The sequence below is a fragment of the Xenopus tropicalis genome, chromosome 6, assembly GCF_000004195.4.
Source record: "Xenopus tropicalis strain Nigerian chromosome 6, UCB_Xtro_10.0, whole genome shotgun sequence".
Lineage (NCBI taxonomy): Eukaryota > Metazoa > Chordata > Amphibia > Anura > Pipidae > Xenopus > Xenopus tropicalis.
Window position 1 is genome coordinate 26358922 of NC_030682.2, and position 24922 is coordinate 26383843.

Below are 24922 nucleotides of genomic sequence, written 5' to 3' on the forward strand. Positions count from 1 at the left end.
TCAGTATGATGTTTGACACAACTTGCAGTTGATTATTTGAGCTGTTTGTATTATTTAGCTTTTTGATCAGCAGCTCACCAGTTTGGAATTTCAGCAGCTATCTGGTTGCTAGGGTCCGATTTAACCTAGCAACTAGGCAGTAGTTTGAAAGAGAGACAAGAATATGAACAGAAAAGGGCCTAAATAGAAGGAAGAAAAATAAAAAGCAAGTGACAATAAAAGTGTAGCCTCCACATTTGAAAATTTGAAGCTGGTATTTTACGCCATAAACAAATGTTTTTTTTTCAGTAACTTTGTCATTTGTGGTCGCCATTGAGGAGGAACAGCATTGCCATTCTCAGGACCAAATTGTCTTGAGATGGTTCTTTTTGTTTCCCCATTCTAAATCTCAATCTCTCTCTCTCTCATATATATATATATATATATATATATATATATATATATATATATATATATATACACATATATACATATATTTAATATATGGACAGAGAGCCGCACACACAAGGACTTAGTAATGTAGTGAAAAAATTTAATTAAAAAAATATCCAACGTTTCGAGTACTGACTGTACTCTTCCTCAGGGACAGGGTTGTCCCTGAGGAAGAGTACAGTCAGTACTCGAAACGTTGGATATTTTTTTAATTAAATTTTTTCACTACATTACTAAGTCCTTGTGTGTGTGGCTCTCTGTCCATATATTGCCTCATTTTAGCCAGCACCCAGGGCGTTTGAACTTCTATAGGGTGTGCTCCACTCTTCCTTGTATATTTAATTTATATATATATATATATATATATATTATATATATATTTAAATAAATCTACAGTAGTTAAATTCCTGCACACTTGGAATTTTGTACAATGTTTGAAGATTAAAGTGCTGTTATATATATATATTTAATTCAAGAAAATGCTGAAGCACACTAGGAATTTATACCAAAACATACTTAATTTACTGGATCAGATCCAATAAATAAGTAAGTATAAAAAAAAAAAAAAAATACAAATGGTGTGCATCAGCGTTTCCTCAAATTTTGTATTAGATTTCTGATTTGCACCCAGGTTAAGGTCCTAATGGGTGTGTGCCTAAGCCTTCAACATTTATATATGTAGCATGTAGAACACGACTGACATCTTTGCACACAATTTAAGTCCCATGAGTGCTCTGTGTTCTACATGCTGATATTTTTGCGGCAGCACCTGGGCCTTTCTTGGTGAGCACGCTGCCTTTCAAAGTCAGTCTCTCTCTCTCTATATATACACACATTTACAAGTTTTTTAACTTTCAGATGGACCTTGCAAGAAGCAGCACATGCAATTAGAAAAGTGTAGTCTCCGATTCACTACTGTAGAATGTAGAACAGAATATTTCAACATGTTCATGGCAGGAGTAACTTGCAGGGATTACACCCATCTCGCTGCAATTACACAATTAAATATGACAGGCACACAGGGATTATGCCTACCCCCAGTTAAACCTGTTATTAAACAAAAGGTCCATGAAAACAAGAATGGTCAAAATGAAAAAGTTAAAAATTGTTTTTTTTTTTTTTTTATTAACTCAGTACTAACTGGGAATGTAACTAATCAGCAGAGGATAGAAATCGCCATTCTTACAAAATCATTAAGTATAAACAACAGTAATAAATACTGAACCGCAATGGGGAGAAAAAAACAAATGTAAACAAACATTGTCATGTGGCCCATAAGTTTCCTACACACTTGGATCTCACCAGCCAAAAAGCTAAAGTCCAGTCATTTCCACTATAACAAAAACAAATGAACACAAAATGTTAACCCTTCATATAGAAACAGGTTTGTAAATAACAACTGAAAATGTCTTAGATATAAATACCACATGTCCATTTATTATTAACTGGCAAGCGGAAGTCTTTGTCCATTAAAATGATGTTACAAAAAAATAGTTAAGGCAGAGGCATCCAACCTGGGGCCCTGCAACTTTAGCTAAACTACAACTCCCAGAAGCCTTGACAGATGCTGGAAATCGTTATTGGGGGGGGGGTGAAGGTAGGACATCCCTGAGTTAAGGCATCAAGTGGTAAATGAGAAGGTTTAAAGTGCAGCAAACTTCCACTGGTGAGAGTCCAGGTATATACACAACACAGTGGGCCTGGCAACTGGCAGTCAGCTGGAACAAGGCTTGGCACACCCTGTGTTGCATGGACTGCAGAACGTATTAGGAAACACTGACTGGTACCCAAAGAGTCAGAGAGGCCATTGGTAGTGCCTGTGATATTTCCTGCTCCAGACACTGGCAATTTGAGGCCTTTGGTGTAAGGGTGCCAAGTGTGTCCCTTTAGAACTGTGAGCCTAACGCAAAGCCCCAGCTGCTTGTAACGGGCCCGGAGTGCAAGGCCCCAGCACCGCTGTCTCCTGTGTTTATCCATCATGGCTGCGCTTTCCACATGTGCCAGTTTTGCAGGGAAGCCTACCTGGGTGCCCCCAGGGTGCCATGCTTTGCCAGCTTTGCTGATGCCTCACGAACAAGGGTTTTGCTCGATGTACATTTTGGAGAGGGAAACGGCCATAGACTTGGCCAATTCCTCGTCCCGCTGCCTTTGCGCTTGGTTCTGCCGGTACCACCGCTCATACTCTGGGTTGGGCAGGGGCTGCTCGAATACTGCGTCGTAGTGGCCGTTGCTGAGCCAGCTTAGCCAGATACTAGGCCGGCTGGGATCCTCGCCTCCGATCCGATGAACCATGGTGGAGACGGTGGGGCACTCGGGCCTGCCCCCGGTGGTCAGGCGGATATTCACTTCCAGCATGTGACTCATGGCCAGGAGCTCCGGGTATCCCGCCCAGGCCCCATCTTGGGCGGCGTTGATGAGGAATTCTCCAATGTCGCCCTCGATGATGAGGTTGAAAATGTCTAGATGATCGGCCACGTAGTGCACGGTGCGCTCCCGCAGCTCGGCGTGTAGGCTTTGCTCCCCGTATAGCGCCTTGCACACGGCCCGGTACAGGCAGTTTCCGTCCGGGATGATATGGAAGCGATAGCGCTGCTCCTCCCGCAGGTACTTGTCCTGCTTTTCCAGCTCGGCCAGGTGTAAGGCCAACCGCTCCCTGTTACCGGCCTGCGATTGTGCGGCCGTCGTCTCCGGGCTTTCCGGGTGCCAAAAGCCGCCGCTGCTGCTGCTGTTACTTTCGTAGCATTGATCTTCTATGGGAGCCGCGATGGTGTCGGGCCTGGGGATCGTCTCCTGCACCATGTCGCTGAGCCATGCATGGATATCCTGGGGCTGCTGGGCGGGGGCTAGGGCTTGCTCCTGGGGCGCAGACAGGTGCATTGTGGCTTCGGAGATGTAGCGCTGCTGCCCGTTAGGGCTTCGCTGCAGGAGGCGGACGGGCACTATCCTCTCCGGGGTGCACATGGACTCTAAGTGGGTGTGAGCGCCGAGCGCAGCGCTGGGGAGGCAGGAGAAGGCGGGCATGTTAGAGGAGGAGGAGGTGTGTGTGAGTTTATGAGAGAAGGCAATGCTGCTACTGTACCACTCTCCCACACCAGCTTGTTTATATAGTACTGTGTGTGACTGTATGTACCCCCCCCGGGTAAAAATAACTTATGTCATCACTGGCAGCTAATATCTCAATGACAGTGCGGCCTCACACAGCCAGTGACTCAGTACTATTGCCCCTAGCTCTCAGCTCTAACCGCCCCTTCCCATCTTACCTACCGAATCATATTCACTATGCCCCATCATTCTTATGCTTTATATAGCAAATATGTCTCTGTCTCATCTGGTGCCCCAGCCAAACAGCATTAAACTCATTATTATTTGAATATCTTGATTTGTATCAAACTTGTTACATTATCTGGATACTTTTGGCATGGTACATCGTATTACATTTTGTTGCAATTTAAACAAGAGAATAAAATTCGACAGTCCCCTCCTCCCCCAAGTAGGGATAATACTACAGAATGACTTGCTATTGTTTTTTTTAAAGCTAGTTGGTGTTCTGTAGGTCTACACACCATTAATACATCTATACATTTCCAATCAACTTTTCCTACACCATAAGATGACAGTGTTTTCAGCACCAAGCATGAATCGATTATTTTTGGCACCTCAAATGTGGTATCTGTGAAGGAATCAGACCCTGTAGCACTAAGGATCTGATTTTACATGTGTGCAGGAGAAACAACACATAAACAATAATTTTCCATTAACAAAAAAACCCCTCTGCTTTATTTTAGTGTTACCAGATCACTTAAACAATGACACATCTAGAAAATCCAGCTGGAGGGGCTGTGCTGATGGAAATGTAATTTAAAAGCAATCAGTGCAGCCCTGTAACATGCATTTATTAGGTGTCTCCCTACATTTCCAAGTGATCTGGTAACCCCTATTTATTTGTATAAAGCTAGCATATGCAGTGCAGTACAAGGGATGCCTGTTATTAATAGCAAAACAAAAAGTATGGAAAAAGTCATATTTATGCCCAAGAAGGCAGTTTAGAGAATGTATAATTATTCAGATCAGTTCCTTTCTCAGTAGAGTTTACTGTCTAATTTACCTATAAAGGAAATACACACATGACCTAGGGTATTTATCTCATATTTGTAAGATGTACTTGGAGTATGCCGGTGAATGGGCTGAACTATAATATCCCATATCCCATATAATATCCCCATGCCAAGGATAGCTTACATTCATTATTAAGACATCCAAGAATTCAGAATGATCATGCAAGTAGTTTGCCAGTGCCAGGTCCAGACTGGCAATCTGTGGATTCTGGCAAATGCCCGAGGGGCTGCTGTAAGATGCCATAGACAGTCACTATATATTGGGCTGGTGGGGGGCTGATTGGGCCTTTGTGTACATGAAATGCCAGGGCCTATTTTGAATCCCAGCCTAGACTTGCTGGTTGTCGCACAGTATTCCTATACATCTGGCAGATAATTTAGTGTAGCAGAGGGAGCTATCCATGACACACTGTTATAATGGGATATTGTACTTAAATATTTTTGGGATATTTATAGGAAACACTGTCAGTAGAGCAGTGGGTGTTTCCCAGTATAGCAGGTAAATGGGGAGCCAGGAGTTCAGTTAAGAGGTTGTTATTAGTGATGTGCAGGTCAGTCAGATTCAGGTTGAAATTTGGGCAACTATTTCAGGTTTAGGTTGGATTTGGGTCAGACTAAGGAAGCACACTTCTCTTCTGGTTCTGTAGGTCCCTTTTTGGAACCAAAATCTCATGTAAAAGCAGTGTACCGTATAGGAAGGTGTGGGTACAGGTTGAGCATGGGTCCTACATTGGATACACAGAGGGTTCAGGGGTCAGATGCAGTTTGAGTTGTTCCTGACCAGCACTTTGCTAGTTGTTATTGTGCATGGGAGCACTGTTAATAGAAAGGGTGGTTACAAGGTAATCCTGCATGTGGCAGGTAAAGTGCAAACTGTCATTCACTTCCCAATCTTTAATGTAATTGCTTTTGTTGCCATTATTCCAATAGTTGTCATCTGTGTCTCTGGTGGGTCCTGATTGGTATGTCTGTGAAAGCTAGCATGCTATAGCAGCAATAGAGAGTACTCATGTGGGATGCAGGAGAAATCTAGTACATATTGATATCTCCTACTTCTCACTTCAAGCATAAATATTTGCAGTGTAGCATCGGGCTACAACGGGGCTGTAAGTGAGACGTGAGTAGGACCTTCTTTTTGAGCTAATGTCTATACACCTAAGTGCACTGTGGACATGGCGGCCTGCTAGCCAGCCACATACAAGAGACGTCCGAACAGCCAAAGGCAAACTTTGCGCGCCAAAATGGAATTCCCCGCAACAGCAGACAAACTAACAAGGACTCGGATTGCGGAAGTACCCTTTATGGCGCAGCAGCCTTTACAACGTTCTCGCACGTTCCACAACACTCTGGGTTTGTTTACATGTAAAGCGGCCCTACGTCATTGGAATCCATACGCCAGCCAATGTTTCTTGTCGTACGCCCCCCTTTTTTTTCTTTGTTTGAGTGACATACAGCGGGCGAGCTCCGCCCACAATAAGGTCCCGTCTCTAAAAGCGCCTATTAAGAGGCGGCTGTATCACGTGATCCGTTGCGGGCCAATCGCTTTACATCATTCGCCAGCTGCTTGTAGTCTATCAACTGCTAACTAGCTACCTGCGTCAGTAGTATTAAGTTTGTTATTGAGAGAACTGTTCGGTCGGAGTCACGGTGTGAGGCAAACTTTATTTGTGGAACAGTAGATGAGCAGCTGTCACACTGGCTTAAATAAGACATTTATTTAATAGTCACATTTGTTTTTGCAGAGTGTAGGTCGGACTATAAGGCAGCTCTTCCCCCAGTTGTATAACTAGAAGTTACAGTGCCCTACTGCAAAATCAGTTTAGGGTCTATCCTATAAAATCTGTGAATAAAGTTTTTAGTAATAAGTGTAGTCTCACCTGAAAGTGCTTTTCTATAGTTACACCCGTGTGTTCAAGCCTATTGGCTGTACCTGCAGTGGATGCCAGGCCCGGATTGGGATTTAAAACTGACCCTGGCATTCCAAGCGCAGCCTCTAGCAGCCCCAGACAGTCACTTGAGGGGGGGCTGTTTGGACTTCTGTATAAAATTGAAATGCCAGGGCCTAATCTGATTCCTACTCTGGACCTGTTTAATTTCCTAGCTGATAAAATACCAGCCAAGGCAGGGGCCGATGTGACAAATTAACCAGCAATGTACTTGCTGGTAAATTTGCAATATCCCCTGGCATGTCCAAATCCCCTCTCTGAACACCTCCGCCATCCCACAGATCACTATTCTGCTAATAAAAATTTTCTCAACTCATTGATCTCTTACATCATGGACCCATCCCAGGCTGGTATTCTAATAACAAAAGGATTGCAACCCTATTTGGGGGTTGTGAGTGTTTAGGACTTTTGCAGTTAAGGTTGTCACCTTTTCCAGCCCTTTTATATATTTTTTTTCTTGTTAATAACATTCACCTCAAGGATTTTTACCAGCCTGGTGGCAGCCCTACCTGCATTAAAGGAGAAGGAAAGGCTAGTAAAGAGTTAATCTCAAGCTGCAGGCATACCTTCAGTTCTCTCAATAGTTCCCTTAAAGGAACAGTAACACAAAAAAAGTGTATAAAAGTAACTAAAATATAATGTGCTGCTGCCCTGCACTGGTAAAAGTTGTGTGTTTACTTCAGAAAGTCTACTATAGTTTATATAAATAAGCTGCTATGTAGCCATGGAGGCAGCCATTCAAAGGAGAAAAGGCACAGGCACATAGCAGATAACAGATACACTATTGTATTCTACAGAACTTATCTGTTATCTGCTATGTAACCTGTGCCTTTTCTCCTTTTTTCCAGCTTGAATGGCTGCCCACATGGCTACACAGCAGCTTTTTATATAAATTATAGTAGTGTTACTGTAGCAAACACACCAGTTTTACCAGTGCAGGGCAACAGTGCATTATATTTTTATTACTTAAAAGCTCTTTCATTTTTTGGTGTTACTGTTCATTTAAGTCTCCCCATATTTCACCTGTTCAGAAGATCTGAAGCCAAACAGGAAGAAAAAACGCTGTGCTGTGTAAAGAAAGTTCCCATAATGCCTCACTCCTGCACCGAGACCAAGAGTACATGCTCAGTTAGTTAGACTATGGGGCTGATTTACTAATCCACGAATGGTCCGAAGGCGTCCGAATGCGTATTGGTATTTTGCGATTTTTTCGGAAATTGTCGCGACTTTTTCATAGCCATTACGACTGTTTCGCAAAATGTCGCAACTTTTTCACAGCTTTCGCACCGAGTACGAAAGTTTTGGATTCATTCAAGCTTCAGTATGGTGACTTTTCTTGGGCCAGGTTGGAGCTGCAGAATGCCATTGAGTCCTATGGGAGGCTTCCAAAATGATGCTAAGTCTGAAAGTTTCGCCCGCCGCTTACGAGCGCTCAATATGAAAAAGTCGCAACAAGATACGAGCAAATTGTAATGGCTACGAAAAAGTCGCGACTTTTCGCGTAAGTCGTAATGGTTACGAAAAAGTCGCGACAATTTACGAAAAGTCGGAACGGCGACGAAAAAGTCGCAAAATGTTCGTTTTCCAATCGGAATTTTTCGGATTCGGATTCGTGGGTTAGTAAATCAGCCCCTATGAGTCGAATTCCTGCTGATTGGCTCAGATCCACATTCCTAAGGGGGGGGAGTGAGTTCTTAGCATTCTTGAGGGAGGGGGGAGCAGGAGAGAGCAGAAAGCTGCGTGTCTGTGGCACAGGAATTACAGACCCAAGAAATCTTTTTTCAGAGAAGTCAGTGCAGCGTTTCTGTGAGTGCTTATGGCTGTATTTACATAGACCTTTTTGATAAAGCTTACTTAGTTTTTACCTGGGGTAGCAGGAGTGCTAGACAGAGCTGGAGGTATGGTCATGGATATAACGGGGCATAACCAAAATGCAACCAAAAAATATACCAGCAGGTTGACAGGTTAGTGTGCTAATGGCAGCACTTAATTTACCAATGTATTACGCACCTTTAAAATAGCTATTACTTCTAATAGAAACATTTTGGTCAGATACAAATGTCCCCAAAAACCTTGTGGCACCACCCAGCTGTTTTACTTCCACTGGCCAAATCCCAGGCTGTTCAGGAGCGCTTGTGACATCAGTGTGCTGGGAGTTGTACGTTAACATCAACTGAAGAGCCATGAGTTGAACAGCCTTTCCTGCTATTATTATTAAGCCATGTAAAGCCTGATGTACCCCAGCTAAAGAAGACCCAGTCTATGAATACCTTTTAGGGCCCTGCAAGTGATTAATGCTGCCACCAATATATTCCCCCCATAATCCCCTGGTTGCTGCCCTGCTCAGATTAGACAGACAGATAGAGAGACAAACAGATATGATAGATACAATAAATATGATAGATAAGGTAGATACAATAAGATAGACAGAGAGATAGATACTATAGATAAGATTGACAGATGATAGATAGATAGAAAGAGGGGCAGACCAAGCCAACTGGGCACCCTGCGAAATGACAAGTGACAAGGTGACTGATGCACTCTGGACAGGTGCCTCTTCTGCCTACCCCTAGTTCTGGCCTTGGATACGATAGATAGATAGATAGATAGATAGATAGATAGATAAGATAGTATGTCAGACATAAACATATGACAAATAGACAGAAAGATAAAATACAGAAATACAACAGATAGAAAGATATGATAGACAGAAAGGTATGGCAGATAGATATTGATAGATAGATAGATAGATAGATAGATAGATAGATAGATAGATAGATAGGTACAGAGAGACAGATAGATACTGTAGTTAGATATGGATAAATACTGTTCATATACTGTATACCATTTAGTGGAAATGTACTCTATTGCAATAATTGATGTTATCTTCTATTTACATCTGTGTTCACAATCCTTAAACTATGTCATGAACACAGAGCAGCCCACAGAAGTCCATTACGTGCTCTACAGACTATGTGAAACACTGAGAGGGCTGTAACGTAGCCACTAGGGTGACAGCTGCTGTGGGTGACTAGTCACAGAATACTCTCGAGCTGACATAATCCCACTTCAGACGTTGCAATGTGTCCTTTTGCTCAATGTGAAATGTCATGGCTAGGAAGGTTTCTATTTATGAATCAGAATTTGGAGTTTTCATCATAAAAAGGTCTTTTGTAATCCATAAAATGCACAGATATTTGCTGGATTCCCTGGAATTAGTAGATCAGGCCTGAATGCTGAACTGTAATTACTATTTAGCACTTCCTTCAGCCTATCCATGGGAGAAATAAACAGTGACTATTAACCATGCTGGGAAACAAACTGCAGCATTAGAAGCAACAGACTCCCAAGGCAGTATAGTTTTCCTGGGACAACATATATTTCTATGGAAAAAGGTGTGATTTGGATCTATTAAAATGATGGAAAATGATGACTGTATAAAGTTTGCTCCATTACAGAGGGGCCCTAGTGGGGTTCCCAAACAATGTGTTTAATTCATATAACTAGTGATGAGTGAATCTGTCCTGTTTTGCTTTGCCGAAAAATTTGCAAAACTGTGAAAAAATTTGCAAAACTAAGAAAAAATTTTTTTTTTTATACTTTTTTTTGTCACGCAACAATTTTTTTCTGCAGTGAATTTTTGTGCCCATTTAACAGAAAAAATCAACCAATGGTGAAAGGTGGAAATTTGCTGCGAATCCATGCCTGGTGAAAAATTTTGCTTATCACTACATATAAGCTAAGTCAGGGGTCCCCAACCTTTTTTACCCGTGAGCCACATTGAAATGTAAAACGAGTTGTAGAGCAACACAAGCATGAAACAAGTTCCTGGGGTGCCAAATAAGGACTGTTATTGCCTATTTGGCAGCCCCTATATGAACTGGAAGCCTACAGGATGTTCTGTTTGGCAGTATATCTGGTTTTTATACAACCTACAAATCAAGAATGAAAAAATAAGCACCTGCTTTGAGGCCACTGGGAGCAACATCCAAGGGGTTGGAGAGCAACATGTTGCTCACGAGCCACTGGTTGGGGATCACTGAGCTAAGTTATATGTTGTGTCTCCCATGGTAGACACTTTACAGAGGGAGTTCATCATTCACATCAGTCCCTGGGTAGTGGAGCTTACCATCTAAGGACCAGGGATGACTTTGATGTAGTTGGCCAGCTTGAATATATTGCAATACATGGACAAACAATCCCTGTTTTGCTTAAAGGGGAGGGCATTGCTTGGTAGATTAATGCACAGTATATCTTAATGACCTATATTTATTGATAATGGGTGCAGAGGGGCTCTTGTGTTGGGTTAAAAAAAAACCACAGACTGTTCTTCGACTTCAGCTTATTCTTCCGCTTTTTCTTCTTCTTCTTCCGCTATCAGTTTATGAGTAACACATTTGCTACCCTATTACATTATTTTATACAACCTGAACCTCGACTGAAATACAGTACCTGAGTGAAATATGTGTATTACACAGAATTACATCCCATTTTTTTTAATTATATGAAACAGCTATGTATTAATAAGTCTCACAGCATAGGGAAAGAGGCTTTTCCACAATCTCAGGGATGATATATGCCTATAATGTCCTCTGATATTTTCCCAACTCTTTGTTTATTTCTTATGGTTTCTTACTGCCAGCAGCATTGGCATTCACAGTAAGGGACAAGGGAGGCACTTGCCCCCCAGAATTTCCCCCTCAAACAGGGCAAGTACAAGTGCCCCAGGTCGCCATAATGGTGTTTAAGATCTCAGCTTGTGCTGATTCTGGGTCTCTCTCATGATAATACTGGCCATCTTTCTGGCAGTTGCTGCAGCCTAAAACGTGTTCCCTTGTATCTTCTCTGAGCCCCAGCCTGGTCACATGATGCTCTGTGTGTGAGAGTGAGGCTGGCTCAGAAAATGGCTCTGCTTTAGTGTGTGTGTGAAATCACTTTTCCCCATTGATATTGGCTGGCCAGCCATCAACTATCTAAACTCTCTCTCCAATAACCCACATTGTGGTCATTTTTAAAATGAACTTTAAATATATATAGGGGGAGTGTTACAGTGCTTACAAATTACTCTCTTAAATAACAGTGTTAAAAGCAGAAATAAAATCAATAAACAACATCCTTACATAAGTATTTTGTTTTGTCCAAATGAGACAAAGAAAGATGGAGAGAAGCAATAATGGCCTCCACCATAGATGAATTGGATCAATAGGTAAAGTGCAATGGATCTAATGACTTAAAGGAAAAAGAAAGGTAAAGTCACTTGGGGGTGCCAAAATGTTAGGCACCCCCAAGTGACTTTAACCGCCTACCTTTTACCCCGGGCTGGTGCCGCTGTCAGGAGAAAACAGCACCAGCCCGGGGTAGCTGCCGGCGCTTCCTCCTTCCGGCTTCGCTGCGCGCGCATGCGCAGTAGAGTGAAAAGCCGAACTTAAACATTTAAGTCGGCTTTTTCGCTCTACTGTGCATGCCCGGCCACCGGCAGTTTAGGAAGTGGAAGGCGGAAGGAGGAAGTGCTGCGCTCCAGGTACCCCGGGCTGGTGCTATTTTCTCCGAACAGGGGCACCAGCCCGGGGTACAAGGTAAGCGGTTAAAGTCACTTGGGGGTGCTTAACATTTTGGCACCCCCAAGTGACTTTGCCTTTCCTTCCCCTTTAAGGCTTTAATATGTGACATAACTACCCTTAAACTGCACATAAAAAACTTGGGAGCGGCCAACTCCCGGGAACTGTAACTGGCAACTTATGTCTTTGTGCTGTGGGGGCGCAACCCACTGCCCGCACGGGGAGGACATAGAGACTCCATACGCTCCATACGTGCAGTGCTATGCACTGAGCCACCGTACGGCCCAAGGGATCTGGCCCTCAGTTTTTATACGTCTTTCAATCTGTGTCTGTCTGTATATGTCTATCTATGTTTGTCTGTGTCTGTTTATGTCTATTTATGTCTGTCTGTCTATCAGTCTCCCACTCTGTCTGTCTGTCTTTATCTCTCTATCAGTTTATGAGTAACACTTTTCCTACACTATTTCATTATTTTATAGAACCTAAACCTCAACTAAAATTCAGTACTTGAGTGGAATATGTGTATTACACAGAATTACATCCCATTTTATTTTCCCAACTCTTTGTTTATTATGTTGGGTTGAAACCCCACAGACTGTTCTTCCACTTTGGCTTATTCTTCCGCTTCTTCTTATTATTCTTAGCGCCCCCCATTATCTAAACGCTACTCCTCCTACAGTTTTAGGGGTACAACACCCAAACTCTCCACACTTCTTCGCCCTATAGTGGAGCAGGTTGCTTGTGCTTTTCTAAGCGATCCCGCCCCCCCGTCTTTCTGTGGCGCCTCCTCCGAACCCCCCAATTTTCCCATTGACTTTGACAGGGAAGATTTTCAAACTGCTGCAACTCTTACAGCTTTGAAGCTACACCCCCAAAACTTGAATAACATAATCATGGGGTCACCCCAAATAAAACAGCGACATTTGTTGGATGACCCCAAAGTGGGAGGGGCCAACAACAGCCAATCAAATTTCACCTATTGACTTTAATGGGGAAATTGAAACTGCTGCCAATCTTACAGCTTTGAGGCTGCACTCCCCAAACTTGAATCACACAGTCATGGGGTCAGCCTGAATGAAAATATGATGATTGTTGGATTCCCAAAAGTGGGCGGAGCTGTGAACAGCCAATCAGATTTTACCTATTGACTTGGCAGAAATCCAACCTGCTGCCAGTCTCACATTAAAAACACCGGGGTCCCCAAACTTTGCAGAGTCAGGCACCAGGTAACTGCGGTTCAAGGTTAGAAAAAGTGGGCGGAGCCACCAACAGCCAATTAGATTTATCTATTGACTTTCAATGGGGAAATTCAACTTGCTTCCATTCTCACAGTATTAACACCAGGGTCCCCAAACTTTGCACAGTCAGTCACTGGGTGACTTCGTACTCAAGGTTAAAAAAGTGGGCGTGGTCGCCAAAAGCCAATCACATTTCTTTCATTGTTTTCAGTGGGGAAATTTTAACTGCTGCCATTCTCACATGTTTAATGTCAGGGTCCCCAAACTTTGCACAGTGACTGTGTTCCAAGTTTAGAAAAGTGGGTGGGAATGGAAATGGAAATGCAACCTGCTGCTATTATGAACACCAGTATTAACACCAGGGTCACTAGGGGACTGCATTTTTAGGTTTTAAAAAGTGGGTGGAGCCACCAACAGCCAATCCGACTTCACCTATTGAATTTTTTTTGGTTTAAATTTAACATGCTGTCTTTCTCACACTATTTATGTCAGGGTTCCAAAACTTTGCCCAGTCAGTCACTGGCTGACTACGTATTCAGGGTTAGAACAAATGGGCGGAGCCACCAACAGCCAATCCATTTCCATTAAATTTCATTGGTTTATATTTAAACAGATGCCATTATTTAAGTATTAATTCCAGGGTTGTTACACTTTGCAAAGTTAGTCACTGGGTATTTGCAGCCAATAACATTTCACCTATTTACTTTCAATGGTAAAGTCTAAAATGCTGTCAGTCTCACAATGTTTATGCCTGAGTCCTCAAACTTTGCAAAGTTGGTTACTGGGGGACTGCAGTTCAAAAATAGGAAAAGTGGGTTGGGCCACTAACAGCCAATCAGATTTCATCCATTGAATTTTATTGGTTTAAATTTAGAATGCTGTCATTCTCACACTATTTATGCCAGGGTGCCCAATGTCACTGGGTGACTTCGACTCAAGGTTAGAAAAAGTGGGCACACTCACCAACCACCAATCACAATTTACCTATTGACTTTTATTGGTTTAAATTTAAACTGCTGCCGTTCTTTCACTATTAATCCTTGGGTCCCTAAACTTTGCAGAGTTAGTCACTGGGTAACTGCAGTGGGGAAATTTAAATTGCTGCCATTCAGACACTATTAAAACCAGGGTCCCCAAACTTTTCACAGTGGTTTTTACTATATAACTGTGGGTCCAAGGTTAGAAAAAGTGGGCGGAGTCAACAACAGATCAGATTTCATTTCATGACTTCACGTTTTTCAACCCAACATGAAGTTTGTTCTCAAACTTCCCTTTCTAGTTGTTGTTTCTGTCTATATGAATTTTGTGGTCACAGCCTCATTGCTCCACTGCCTAATAGTTTAAATTTAGTGGTGAGCACAACTTTTTTTGCTATAGTTTATACAGACGCAGTGGCCAGCTCCATGTTGTAGCTCCCACCCTTCCAATGTATAATGAAGCAGTAGAATTGTTAATGAATCAGATGAAAGTGAGTGTAGGACTGGCCAGACCGGGAATGACTTTGATGTAGTTTGCTAGCTTGAAGTATATTGCAGTATATGGACAAACAATCCCTGTTTTGCTTAAAGGGGAGGGCATTGCTTGGTAGCTTAATGCACAGAATATATTGGAATGGGTGAGTGCAGACGACCTCTTGTTGCTGTCTGTACAATCTAAGGATTCTGTCATAAAAAAAAACACAGTAGGGTCAGTTTTATCAGGATCCAGGTAAAGGGGTGGTTTACTTTTAGTATACTATAGAATGTCCTGTTTCAAGCAACTTTGCAATAGGTCTTCATTATTTATTTTTATAACATTTGTATTATTTGCCTTCCCTTTCTACATGTTGTCAGCTTTCAAATGGAGGTCACTCACACCTGTAGCCAAACAACTATTGCTCTGTAATCTTACAATTTTATAATTATTGTTACTTTTTATTACTTATCTTTCTATTCAGCCCCTAGTCATACTACAGTCTCTTTTTTAAACGACTGCCTGGTTGCTAAGGTAACAAGACCTTTAAAGGTGAACAACCCCTCAGAATATACAATGAGAAGCTCAGTGGCATTTTACAATATGCTAAGCACACCCAACCATGTCTTAATCCGATGCCAAACATTTCCAGGTATTACCTAGGTCTTATGAAGCAGTCTAGCAATGTAAGGATGTTCAGGATGGCTGAACATGCCAAGCTCCTAGCAAATGTTTTGGCAACACTGGTTTTAATATTATCTTATGCTTTTGTTTTTTGATACTTGCATGGAGCAGTGTATGTCAGACTAGAACCACGTGCAATAATTATATCCATGGGTGATGCCACTGTGTGTATATATTGTTATATCAATAAATAAAGGTGTTTATTATGTTTTAGCATTCCTCTATACCCTGAGGTTTAATGTGTTAGCCATTGTGTGGTGTTGTGCAAAGCTAACAAAGCAACAAGTACAGTACCTAGTGTGTGTATAGTACTGCATATCCAGAATTCTTGGGACCTGAGGTTTTCCTGGATAAGAGATTTTTCTGTAATTTGGATCACCATACTTTGTTTACTTAAAATCATTTAACCCTTAAGTGCCACAGAACGTGGATTCTACATCCTGCAGTACTTCCGGGCTTGGGAGCGGAGGAGCGGCTTTTAAAGCCGAACTATTTTCATCTGGGTGTCTCTGTACCCCACATAGTTTGGTAAATCTATGCATGCTGGGCATCAAACTGTTCAGTAGACCCCTGTCTGTTAGATTTAGAATGTTTTATGTTGATATGTTACAAAATGTGTGGGTACATAAGGGGGTAAAATGCAAGCTTTGTGACGATTTGCAGAAATTTTATAAAAACCGTTATGTTTAGCATAGCTTTGTTGTTTGGTAGTTTGCAGTAGAAAGATGTATTAACCTATTTTTGTTTTGTCAGAATGTGTACTTTCCGAAAATATATGGTTTTCTAGGTTCTCCGTACTGTTAGGGGGTTTTATGGCACATAATACACGTGCTGGGAGTTTATATTGCAGCGTATGCACTTTGTATGCACTCACTTCTTTTGGGGTCTCTAAATGCCAGATACATCGGTGATCCTATGCACAATGGGCATCAGACTGTTCAGTGGACCTTTGGCTTTCATATTTAGGATGTGTTTTCTTGGTACCTAATTTTATGTGGGAGATAAGATGCTTGAAAGTGGAAGGTTTGAAAAGATTTTCAGGTTTTTCATCACAACTGCATTGCGACTGGAGTAGAAAGACATGGGTGCCCATTTTAAATTCACCCGAATGTGTACTTTCCAAAAATATATGGTTTTGGGGGGGTCAATGTATGTTTTTGTGTTTTTACCCCACATTTGCAGTAAATGTGTTGAATTTCCAGTAGCTAAAGAGATCTCAGGGGCAACTTGTATGTACTAAGTTCCTTTTGGGGTCTCTAAATTCCAGATACTTTAGTAATCCTATGCACAATGGGCACCAAACTGTTCCATGGACCCTTGGCTTTCATGTTTATGTTATGTGGGAGATATGATGCTTGAAAGTGGAAACTTTGAGGTGATTTTTTTAGAATTTTCATAATTTTTTATAGAAACTGCTAAATTAAGGAAAGCATTGCTGTTTGGTACTTAGAAGTTGCAAGACATGGTTATCGATTTCGGATTCGGCAGAATGTGTACTTTTAAAACACATATGGTTTCCTGGAGCAAACCTAATGTTCCAGGATTTTTGGCTTTGGAAACTAAAGTATTCTGCTGTAATGCTTTGAACATTTTTGTAATTTACTGCTTGTATTTTTTGATCTATAGAAGTCAGAAATCTTCATAAAACTATACATATCAGGTACTGGCACGTTCGGTAGACATGAGGCTTTCCAAATCAGTTGAAGTTTTGTCCATGAAATAAAAAATATTTCTGGTATAAATCCTTAAATCATGAAAAATATCAATTTTTATTACAGAGAAAAAGAAAATAGTGTATGGGAGATGGCCTTCCTGTAATCAGAGCTTTCTGGATAATGGGTTTCCAGAAAAGGCATCCCATACCTGTATATATAAGAGTCAGAACCCAGACCATAAGTTGACAATTTGCAAGGAAGAATTATTTTAGCCTATCAATTGCACCCTATATATCATGCAGATATCATTTCTGGACAAGGAGAGGAGCACCAAAGTGTTTAACCCCTTGTATACAAGTGCAAGGATAAAAAATTTTATTGATATGTGCAAAATTATGTCACACACTGCAACACAGCACAGGGCAATACACATATAATAAATCTGTACCGAGAAGCCTGACACTGAGAAACACCCTAAGCTTCATTTTGCCAAACAGAATACTTGCAAACATAATTATATCTCCCATGCTTTTGCTGTGCTCTTATTTTTTCCTATACCCTGTAATTAAACAGGGCACTGTATTGACAGCCAGTCAGCCCATACCTGTTACATAACCTGATTATAATCAGTTGCCCAGCAATATTGCTACACACAGTGAAACAATGCCACATCGCTTACACATAACCAGTGTCTCACACACAAAACCTGTTTTTCCTGTAACAGCATACATATAAATATGGGGAAATATGTGTTGTCTGGATACTGTATACTGTATTCCAGAACAATTATAAATATCAGTCTAACTAGGTCCATGTGTCTGCAATAACACAGATGATTAGATATTCACATGCAAGTTTGAATGGCCGTATAGTTTAATTGATCCCTTTACCTTCCATTATATATGTCTAATAGGAATAGGGCCGAATACTTTTGCAAGCCACTGTAGATATAAACAGAGCAGGATGTATAGGAATAAGGATTGCTTAACAGAGTTTGGTAGGAACAGAACAATTCACTGGGCTGCAGAAAAATAGTGGGGATGACCAGAAAGGTTACCCCACAAACAGGGTTGCCATAAGTTCAATTATTAGCCCACTAATTACATGTACCCCTGGGTGGTGGCCCTGCTAACAAGTCACACACTCAGTCATACCCCCTGATCTACCACAACCAAACCACATTTATGCCAAAACTCAGCCAATGATCTACCCACTAACTTGCAAGCCCCTTCCTGTAAGTACCCCTGGTAGTTAGCTTCCAATAGCCACCCTACTGTGTTGTAACCTGCTGATATGGCATAACCTAGGGGCATGGTAAATTCGGCCCAATGTTAAGGTAAGATTCCCAATATAAAGAATGAACGTCGGGCGATTTTTGTTATACTTTCCTGACTGCCCCTAGGTGGCGCTTTGCCTTAAACACACCATAGTAAAGTATGCTATAGATTAACGCACAGCGCCACCTAGCGATTATCAGGAGTCACTGTACTTTTTGCAGGCGCTGAAACATGGTCCTGAAAGACAATGGTTATACGAGAAACGGAAGTTAGAACTTGCCACCTTTCCGCCTGCTTGTTGTTATGGCGACGCTGACGCTGAATACCCAGTGGCAGAGAATTGCCAGGGAGCATGGAACCCAGAGGGAATTCGGCGGGAGAGGATTCGGAGGAATGCTTTACCATAGAGATGCTTCTGAGGTACAGAGCAAACTTGGGAGTCTGATCCCTATAGTGCCTGTAGGGCTGTAGCAGTTACTGAACTACAACTATCATATTGCTTCCTTGAGAATTGCAAGTTCAAGTTGTAATAGATTGTATTCTTCAGATTCCTGCCTACTGGGGTGGGGGTCAAACTGCCCCATTTGCTGTACCTGCCTTTCAAATCCAAAGTAGGGCTGGGGGCTTTTTTGGGCTTTTTTGGGCAACGACAACTCATCCCGCCTCAGGTACTTCCAAATGTCACCGACACTGGGCATGTGCAAAGCCAGCTCCAAATCAGATATGGCATTGTGAATGCACCAACTGGGAAATGCAGTCCCATAAGCCGGCAACCTTCTGGATACTGGATCTTGGTTTTGCTGGAGATTTTAGGGCCCAGCTGGTAAAATATCAGCCAAGGCTGGGGCTGGTTTTACAAATTAACCAGCAATGTACCGGAATATTTGTAATTGCTAATCCTTTCACCCTGGGTCCTCCTCCGATTTGCCCCAGCCTGCCCCATTCTCCCCTCCTAGCTCAGATGGACTTTCTAAATCTTTTCTGGTTTAATCCTTGGGGGCCACACATTTATGCCACAGGCTGCCCCTCACAGGAGCGCCCCCTGCCCGGCTGGTATAGGCAGCCCGAAAACATGGCAACCCTATGTACCAATAGGCACCCCAGCACTGCAAGCAGCTTTTCTAACCACTGAGCCTGAATGCTGCCCAAGCTTCTCTTTTATAATGCAACAGTCCCAGTGCCAGTCACTCAGTCACTGTACCAGAGCAGGAAGCATTCCCAATGATACCAGCATTTGCTATAAATGCACTGACAGTGTATGTTCTTATATTAGTGTTCCTTTAAACAAATACTGTGTAAACTCAGTGGTGGAAGTTCAATTTGTCTATTTTGCCACTTCCTCCTCTTATAGTACATAGCCACGCTAGTTGGACAGGCTGAGATGTAGCAGCAAAAGGCAAACAAATGACAATCCCATGTATCTCCAGGCCTTCGATTTCAGACCAGCTGCGAGTGGGCTTCTTTGGAACGGACCATGCAACCCAAACAGATGTAAGCGAAGTTCTGGAACTAAAGGAAGTGACCGGTGTAATGCAATCTCTTGTGAAGGTGAGATTTGCTGTGTAATTATCATGATAATTCCCAGGGTGGACTGGGCTGGCGGGGCACTGTGAAGAAACCTGGTGGGCCCCACAGCTCCCACCAAACCAGTCTGATTCCTGTGCCAAGTGTGGGCGCAGGCACATCTTCCCCCCATCGCGGCAACAAGGAGGAAGGAGGGGGTTTGACCTCTTGACTGGTGCGTCAAGCCCCGGTGGACCCCGGACACCCCTGTCCAACCATGGTATGCCTGCCTTTGCTCTCGGGCATAACACATAAGGCAAGGTCCATTCTACCTTGTGTGTAAGGTGCATAACCAAGCCCAGATAATTCCCTGCTCCTCTCACCATCTGAACCCAGACAATGTATTACAAAATGCCTATGAAAGTAAGGAGGGATAATAATAAAAATAATAATAATCTTTTTCCATGTAAGTCTGTGGATGACCTGAAGAAAGATATTGTTTACCAAAAAAATCTCCTGCAAGCAGAATACAAGCAGAAGATTGAGGAGCAAGCCGTGAAGCTGTATGAGCAGATGACCTGTACCGTACAGGATCTGGAGGAGGTTTACAAAAAGGTACGTGCTTTCCTGCATGATTTTTTTTTTCTTTCAGCCGTTACTGACAAATGTGGCTTTGAAACCATAAGGAATTGTGTTTGTGATCATAGGGGTTTCCTTTAAACCCTAAAAATAAATATGGCTAGAAATGCCATATTTTATATACCAGCCTAAATGTTCAGCATCTCATAAGCAGCAATGATCTTCATACCTGTTACAGGAGCTTCCCATCTTGGGAAGTGACACTCACGTGCTTAGTGTACTCTGAGCAGCTGCTGAGAAGCAAATTATCAGGCAGAAAATGAGGTTTGTCTGTCATAGGGGGTGATGCTACAGGGCTGATTATTAATTTCTCTCGCTAATTGCACTGGTTTAGAGCTACCATGTACTACTAATCTGTATTATTTACTAATTAGCCTTATATTGTGACGTTTATATTCTATATATACAGTATATTATGAGTGGGTACCTATGCTCAGGTAAGTGACAGCAGCACAGAGCGTGTGCAGGGAATCAGCAAGAAAGAAGATGGGGGGGGCTACTGGGGCATCTTTGGGGGCACAGATCTTCCCTGCTAAAGGGCTGTGGGGGCCTTGGGCTGGTACAGAAGCCCAGAACATAATGTACAACACTTCACTTTTAAGTAAACTTTTAGAATGTATGTCTTATTCCTAGCAACTTTGCAATTGGTCTTCGCTTTTTATAGTTTTTGTGTTATCTGCCTTCTTCTACATCTTTCCAGCTGTCAGTTGGGGGTCACTGCTGGGAGGCAAAAAACCATTGCCCTATGAGCTTACCATTTTATTATTATTACTTTTTATTCCATAACTTTCTATTCAGGCCCTCTCCTTTTCATATACCAGGCTCTTATTCAAACCAATACCTAGTTGCTAAGATTAACAAGTCTCTAGCAACCAGATAACTGATTGAGAGACTAACCAGAGAGCTGCTGAACAGAAACTGAAAACCATAAAAAATGAAAACCAATTGCAAATTGTCTTAAAATATCAATGTCTACATTGCACTAAAAGTTAATTTACAAGTACAAAACCCTTTTAAGACACACTGGGGCTCAGTTATAAACAGTGGACACATTTACACCTGGGCAGCTACCTATAGCAACCAGTCAGTGCTTGGGATTTTTGCAGCCAATAGAACAATGAAAGCAAGAATTTGAAGACTACAAGTTGGACATCAGTGCTAGAAGTTAACAATAACAATCTTTGTGTATGGAGATTGTTTCTTTTGATATTTATTTGCCCTTTAACCACTATACAAATTGCTTTGCAGAAGGTCTCCACGCTGAGGAAGAGCTACCAGCAGCAACTGATCAATAGCCTTGCTGTAATAAAGGCAAATTATGAGGTGAGTTTTTTCATCCAATTTTCCAACCACTTGACTGAATGAGATTGGCTGGATCTTTTCCGGTACATTTTGGGGAGTATTTATTAACATTGCAGAAAAATGTCACTGGTGATTTTGCTCATAGCAAACAATCAGCAATTATATTTTGAACGGTCACCTACATGTTAGAGAACAAAAGCAAAGATCTAATTGGTTGCTACAGGCAATGTCACCAGTGATGTTTGTCTTAAATGTTAATAAATAAGGCCCTATTCTTAAATGTTAATAAATAAGGCCCTATTCTTAAATGTTAATAAATAAGCCCCTTTTTGTAACTCTTGGGAAGTAAGCCATGTGGTCACATCCAAGGACTAACGTTTCATGAATCTTTTATAAGCAGCCTATAGGAGTCACTGCAGTGACAATCCAGTGTTCTTGAAAAGCACCTTGGTTCTTTCCTGTATGATTTCACAGCAAACTGAAACTTGGGCTTAAAACAGTTTGAAATCAAATATATATTTTTAATAAACATTTATGGAAACCATTTCTATACTTTCCACCCCCCGGCAGTAGGGCCTGCTTCCTCTATAGTTACACCCACAGCTGGCATTATAAATACATACAAGTCAATGGAAAGCAATGGGTAGAAGAATAGCCATCTGTTAGCTGTGATTAAAAGTGTTGCATTGTGGTTTAAGTAGGAAGAAGTGAATCTATGGTCTTATTTACAGTGAAATACTATCCGTGTTGCTGCTTAAAGCTCTGCGTGTATGACATTACTCGGTGTAGGTCTCACTCATTCAAAATGCATGTTCCTTGGTCCTGTGCTCGGCAACATCCCCACAGCTGCTATTTGATCAATAGGTATCCGCTGTTCCTGTAACGTATAAGAGTACAGCTTATTGTGAGCACCAAACATCCCTTCCCGGTTATTTAAGTGGGGGATGCCCTTTATCATTAATGGGCAGATGTGTTTTTTGTTAGTGGTACGGTGGCTCAGTGGTTAGTGCTGCTGCATTGTAGCCATGGGGTCCAAATTTCATACCAACCTAGGCACTATCTGTCCATGGAGCCTGCATGGCTACTCCAATTTCCTCACAGCATCCTTACTCTGGCAGTATTTGTCTCATAGCTTGATCTTCTACATCAGAGTTGGTCATTTTGAAAGACGTTTAGCTTTAATACACCAATGTAGCTGACCTAACTGTCAGTCAAAATCTGACTCCTGCATGAAGACCCTTTCAGTATTATTTATTATGCTCTGGCTTTTTTGCCAATTAGCAATATAGTTGCTGTGTTAGTACTTTGGTTTGTTTGTCAACTAGGGGGAGCTTGTATACTATCATAGGATGCTCCCCAATCTATAGCTGTTTTATAATTAGAAGCGTTTATCTGACACCAAATATACAGTAACTGTCTCCTGAAATACAGTCAGGACTTAGCCCAAACGGAGGATACAAAGTAGAGGTAAATAGATATGTTATAATTATTGCTAAATACTGCCGCAACCTCTTCAGATGCATTAATAAAATTAGCTTGTGACTATAAGTGCTAATAAGGTGGCTCCTCCAGCTCTAGTATCAGTAGACCGTAACACAACTCTTAGGCCGTAGCCATGTGAACTCAAGCACTTCTGATTTTTCAACACAGCTGTGTCTGCATGAAAAGGCCCTTTTCCATTCCTGTGCTGGACTCCCCAACAAAGGTTGGAGAAGTGCCCTTTCATGCAGACACAATGGAGTCTTAAGCCCCAGTGGGCATTTGACTGCCACATAGCTCTTGGCAGGCAAAAACCTGGTGGCCAACATGCAATTCCTTGTCTTAAGCAGTTTTAAGTCCTAAATCAGAGCCTATGGCAGATGTTGGTGGCGGCATTTAAAATGCATTTAATTATATTTCAGGCTTAGTTTGTGTACAGCTATTTGATGAATATGTTCAGAAAACATACATATGAATCAGGGCTGTGAACAAGTAGTAATATAGACCCAGGCAATTCAGCCTGATTTTTGTCAGTCGGGCAAAATCGTGTATGAGGAATTCAGACGAGCCAAACAGTATGTGCCCAGAAATCAGGCAGATTTAAAAATCCCATCTGGGTGAGGAGCGCTTAAAGAGGCAGAGTGATTTGATAATTAAACCTAGCCATAGACATCTGGATGATTTTCAGTCAGATATTGGTGAGGCTGGTCTGTCTGAAGGCCCCATACATAGGCCAACTTGGTCGGCAGCTTTCATCAGCCTATGCATGGTCACCTTTAGGTTTTGCTACAGGGTATGTACGTTATTAGTGCACCTTTTTAATCAGTACATAAATCAGTTACATAAATCACAAAAATTTACTATGTTATCACAAAAAGTTTACTATGTTATTTGTTCCACACTAATGTCTTTGCCAGGTGGTGCTGCAGCCCAGTGCACAGATTTGCCCTAAGTGCTGTCTCTCTCTCTGTTGGCAGGGTTCTTATACAGGGGGCACAGCCCTTTCAGGATCTGCCTCTTCTGCTAAGGTCCAGACATTGAAAAAGAAACTCTTTGAGAAAGATATTGTCATTCAGACACTGGAGGCACGGATTTCCGAGCTGGAACAAAGTGATCACCCGAAGCAGGTATTTCTAATGCAGTGATTTGTTACCTCTTTTGCTTTATCTGAGCTTTAACCATCCACTGGGGTTGTGTAATAAAAGGCTCTAAGTTTGCCCAGGAGCAGTAACCCATAGCAACCAATCAGCAGGTAGAATTTGCTGGTCATCTGTTTAAAATCTTATTGGTTGCTATGGGTTACTTACTTACTTTACTTTTATTACATAAAGGGGATACTATACAAACTATGCTATACTATGCCAAAAACCTTTATACCTCTGTAATGTTTAGTTAGTTAGTGCTAGAACTGAAACTGTTTATCTAGGTCAGTGGTGGGCAAACTTATTAGTCAACTGAGCCAAATATCAAAACAGCGATTGAAATTTCTTTTGAGAGCCAAATTTTTTCACATTTTTTGCAGACTGTCACTGGCTCACTCGTGCATGAAACGAGCGAGCCTCCCCTGCACTGCGTATCCCACCCCCCACCTGCGCCGTGTCTCCCATAGCCCAAAGACCACCCCCTCCTGCTAATTTGCCTC

General features: G+C 42.0%; 2 protein-coding genes across 6 annotated transcripts in view; one reads left to right on the forward strand and one right to left on the reverse strand.

Annotated features, from left to right (window-relative positions):
- Positions 1-1529: 1529 nt before the first annotated feature.
- On the reverse strand, positions 1530-3635 carry otud1 (OTU deubiquitinase 1). Its single transcript, XM_002933134.5, has one exon. It carries the CDS (start codon positions 3451-3453, stop codon positions 2500-2502), a length of 954 nt encoding a protein of 317 aa, XP_002933180.1. The 5' UTR covers positions 3454-3635; the 3' UTR covers positions 1530-2499.
- A 14944-nt stretch (positions 3636-18579) lies between these two features.
- Positions 18580-24922, forward strand: part of c10orf67 (chromosome 10 open reading frame 67) — a 69640-nt gene continuing 63297 nt past the window's right edge. For 2 of the 5 annotated variants that reach the window (XM_018094779.2, XM_012965642.3), the window contains exons 1-5: positions 18626-18777; positions 19785-19905; positions 20332-20475; positions 21748-21822; positions 24258-24407. In XM_018094779.2, the coding sequence (XP_017950268.2) occupies positions 18710-18777; positions 19785-19905; positions 20332-20475; positions 21748-21822; positions 24258-24407 (558 nt within the window). In that variant the 5' untranslated portion in view covers positions 18626-18709. Of the gene's footprint in view, positions 18778-19784; positions 19906-20331; positions 20476-21747; positions 21823-24257; positions 24408-24922 lie in introns of all 5 variants that reach the window. The other 3 variants (XR_001924728.2, XM_002933148.4, XM_012965643.3) reach the window with 2 other exon arrangements.

Coding starts and splice junctions, on each gene's coding strand:
- otud1 (XM_002933134.5), bottom strand. CDS start 3,453: ATGCCCGCCTTCTCCTGCCTCCCCAGCGCTGCGCTCGGCGCTCACACC.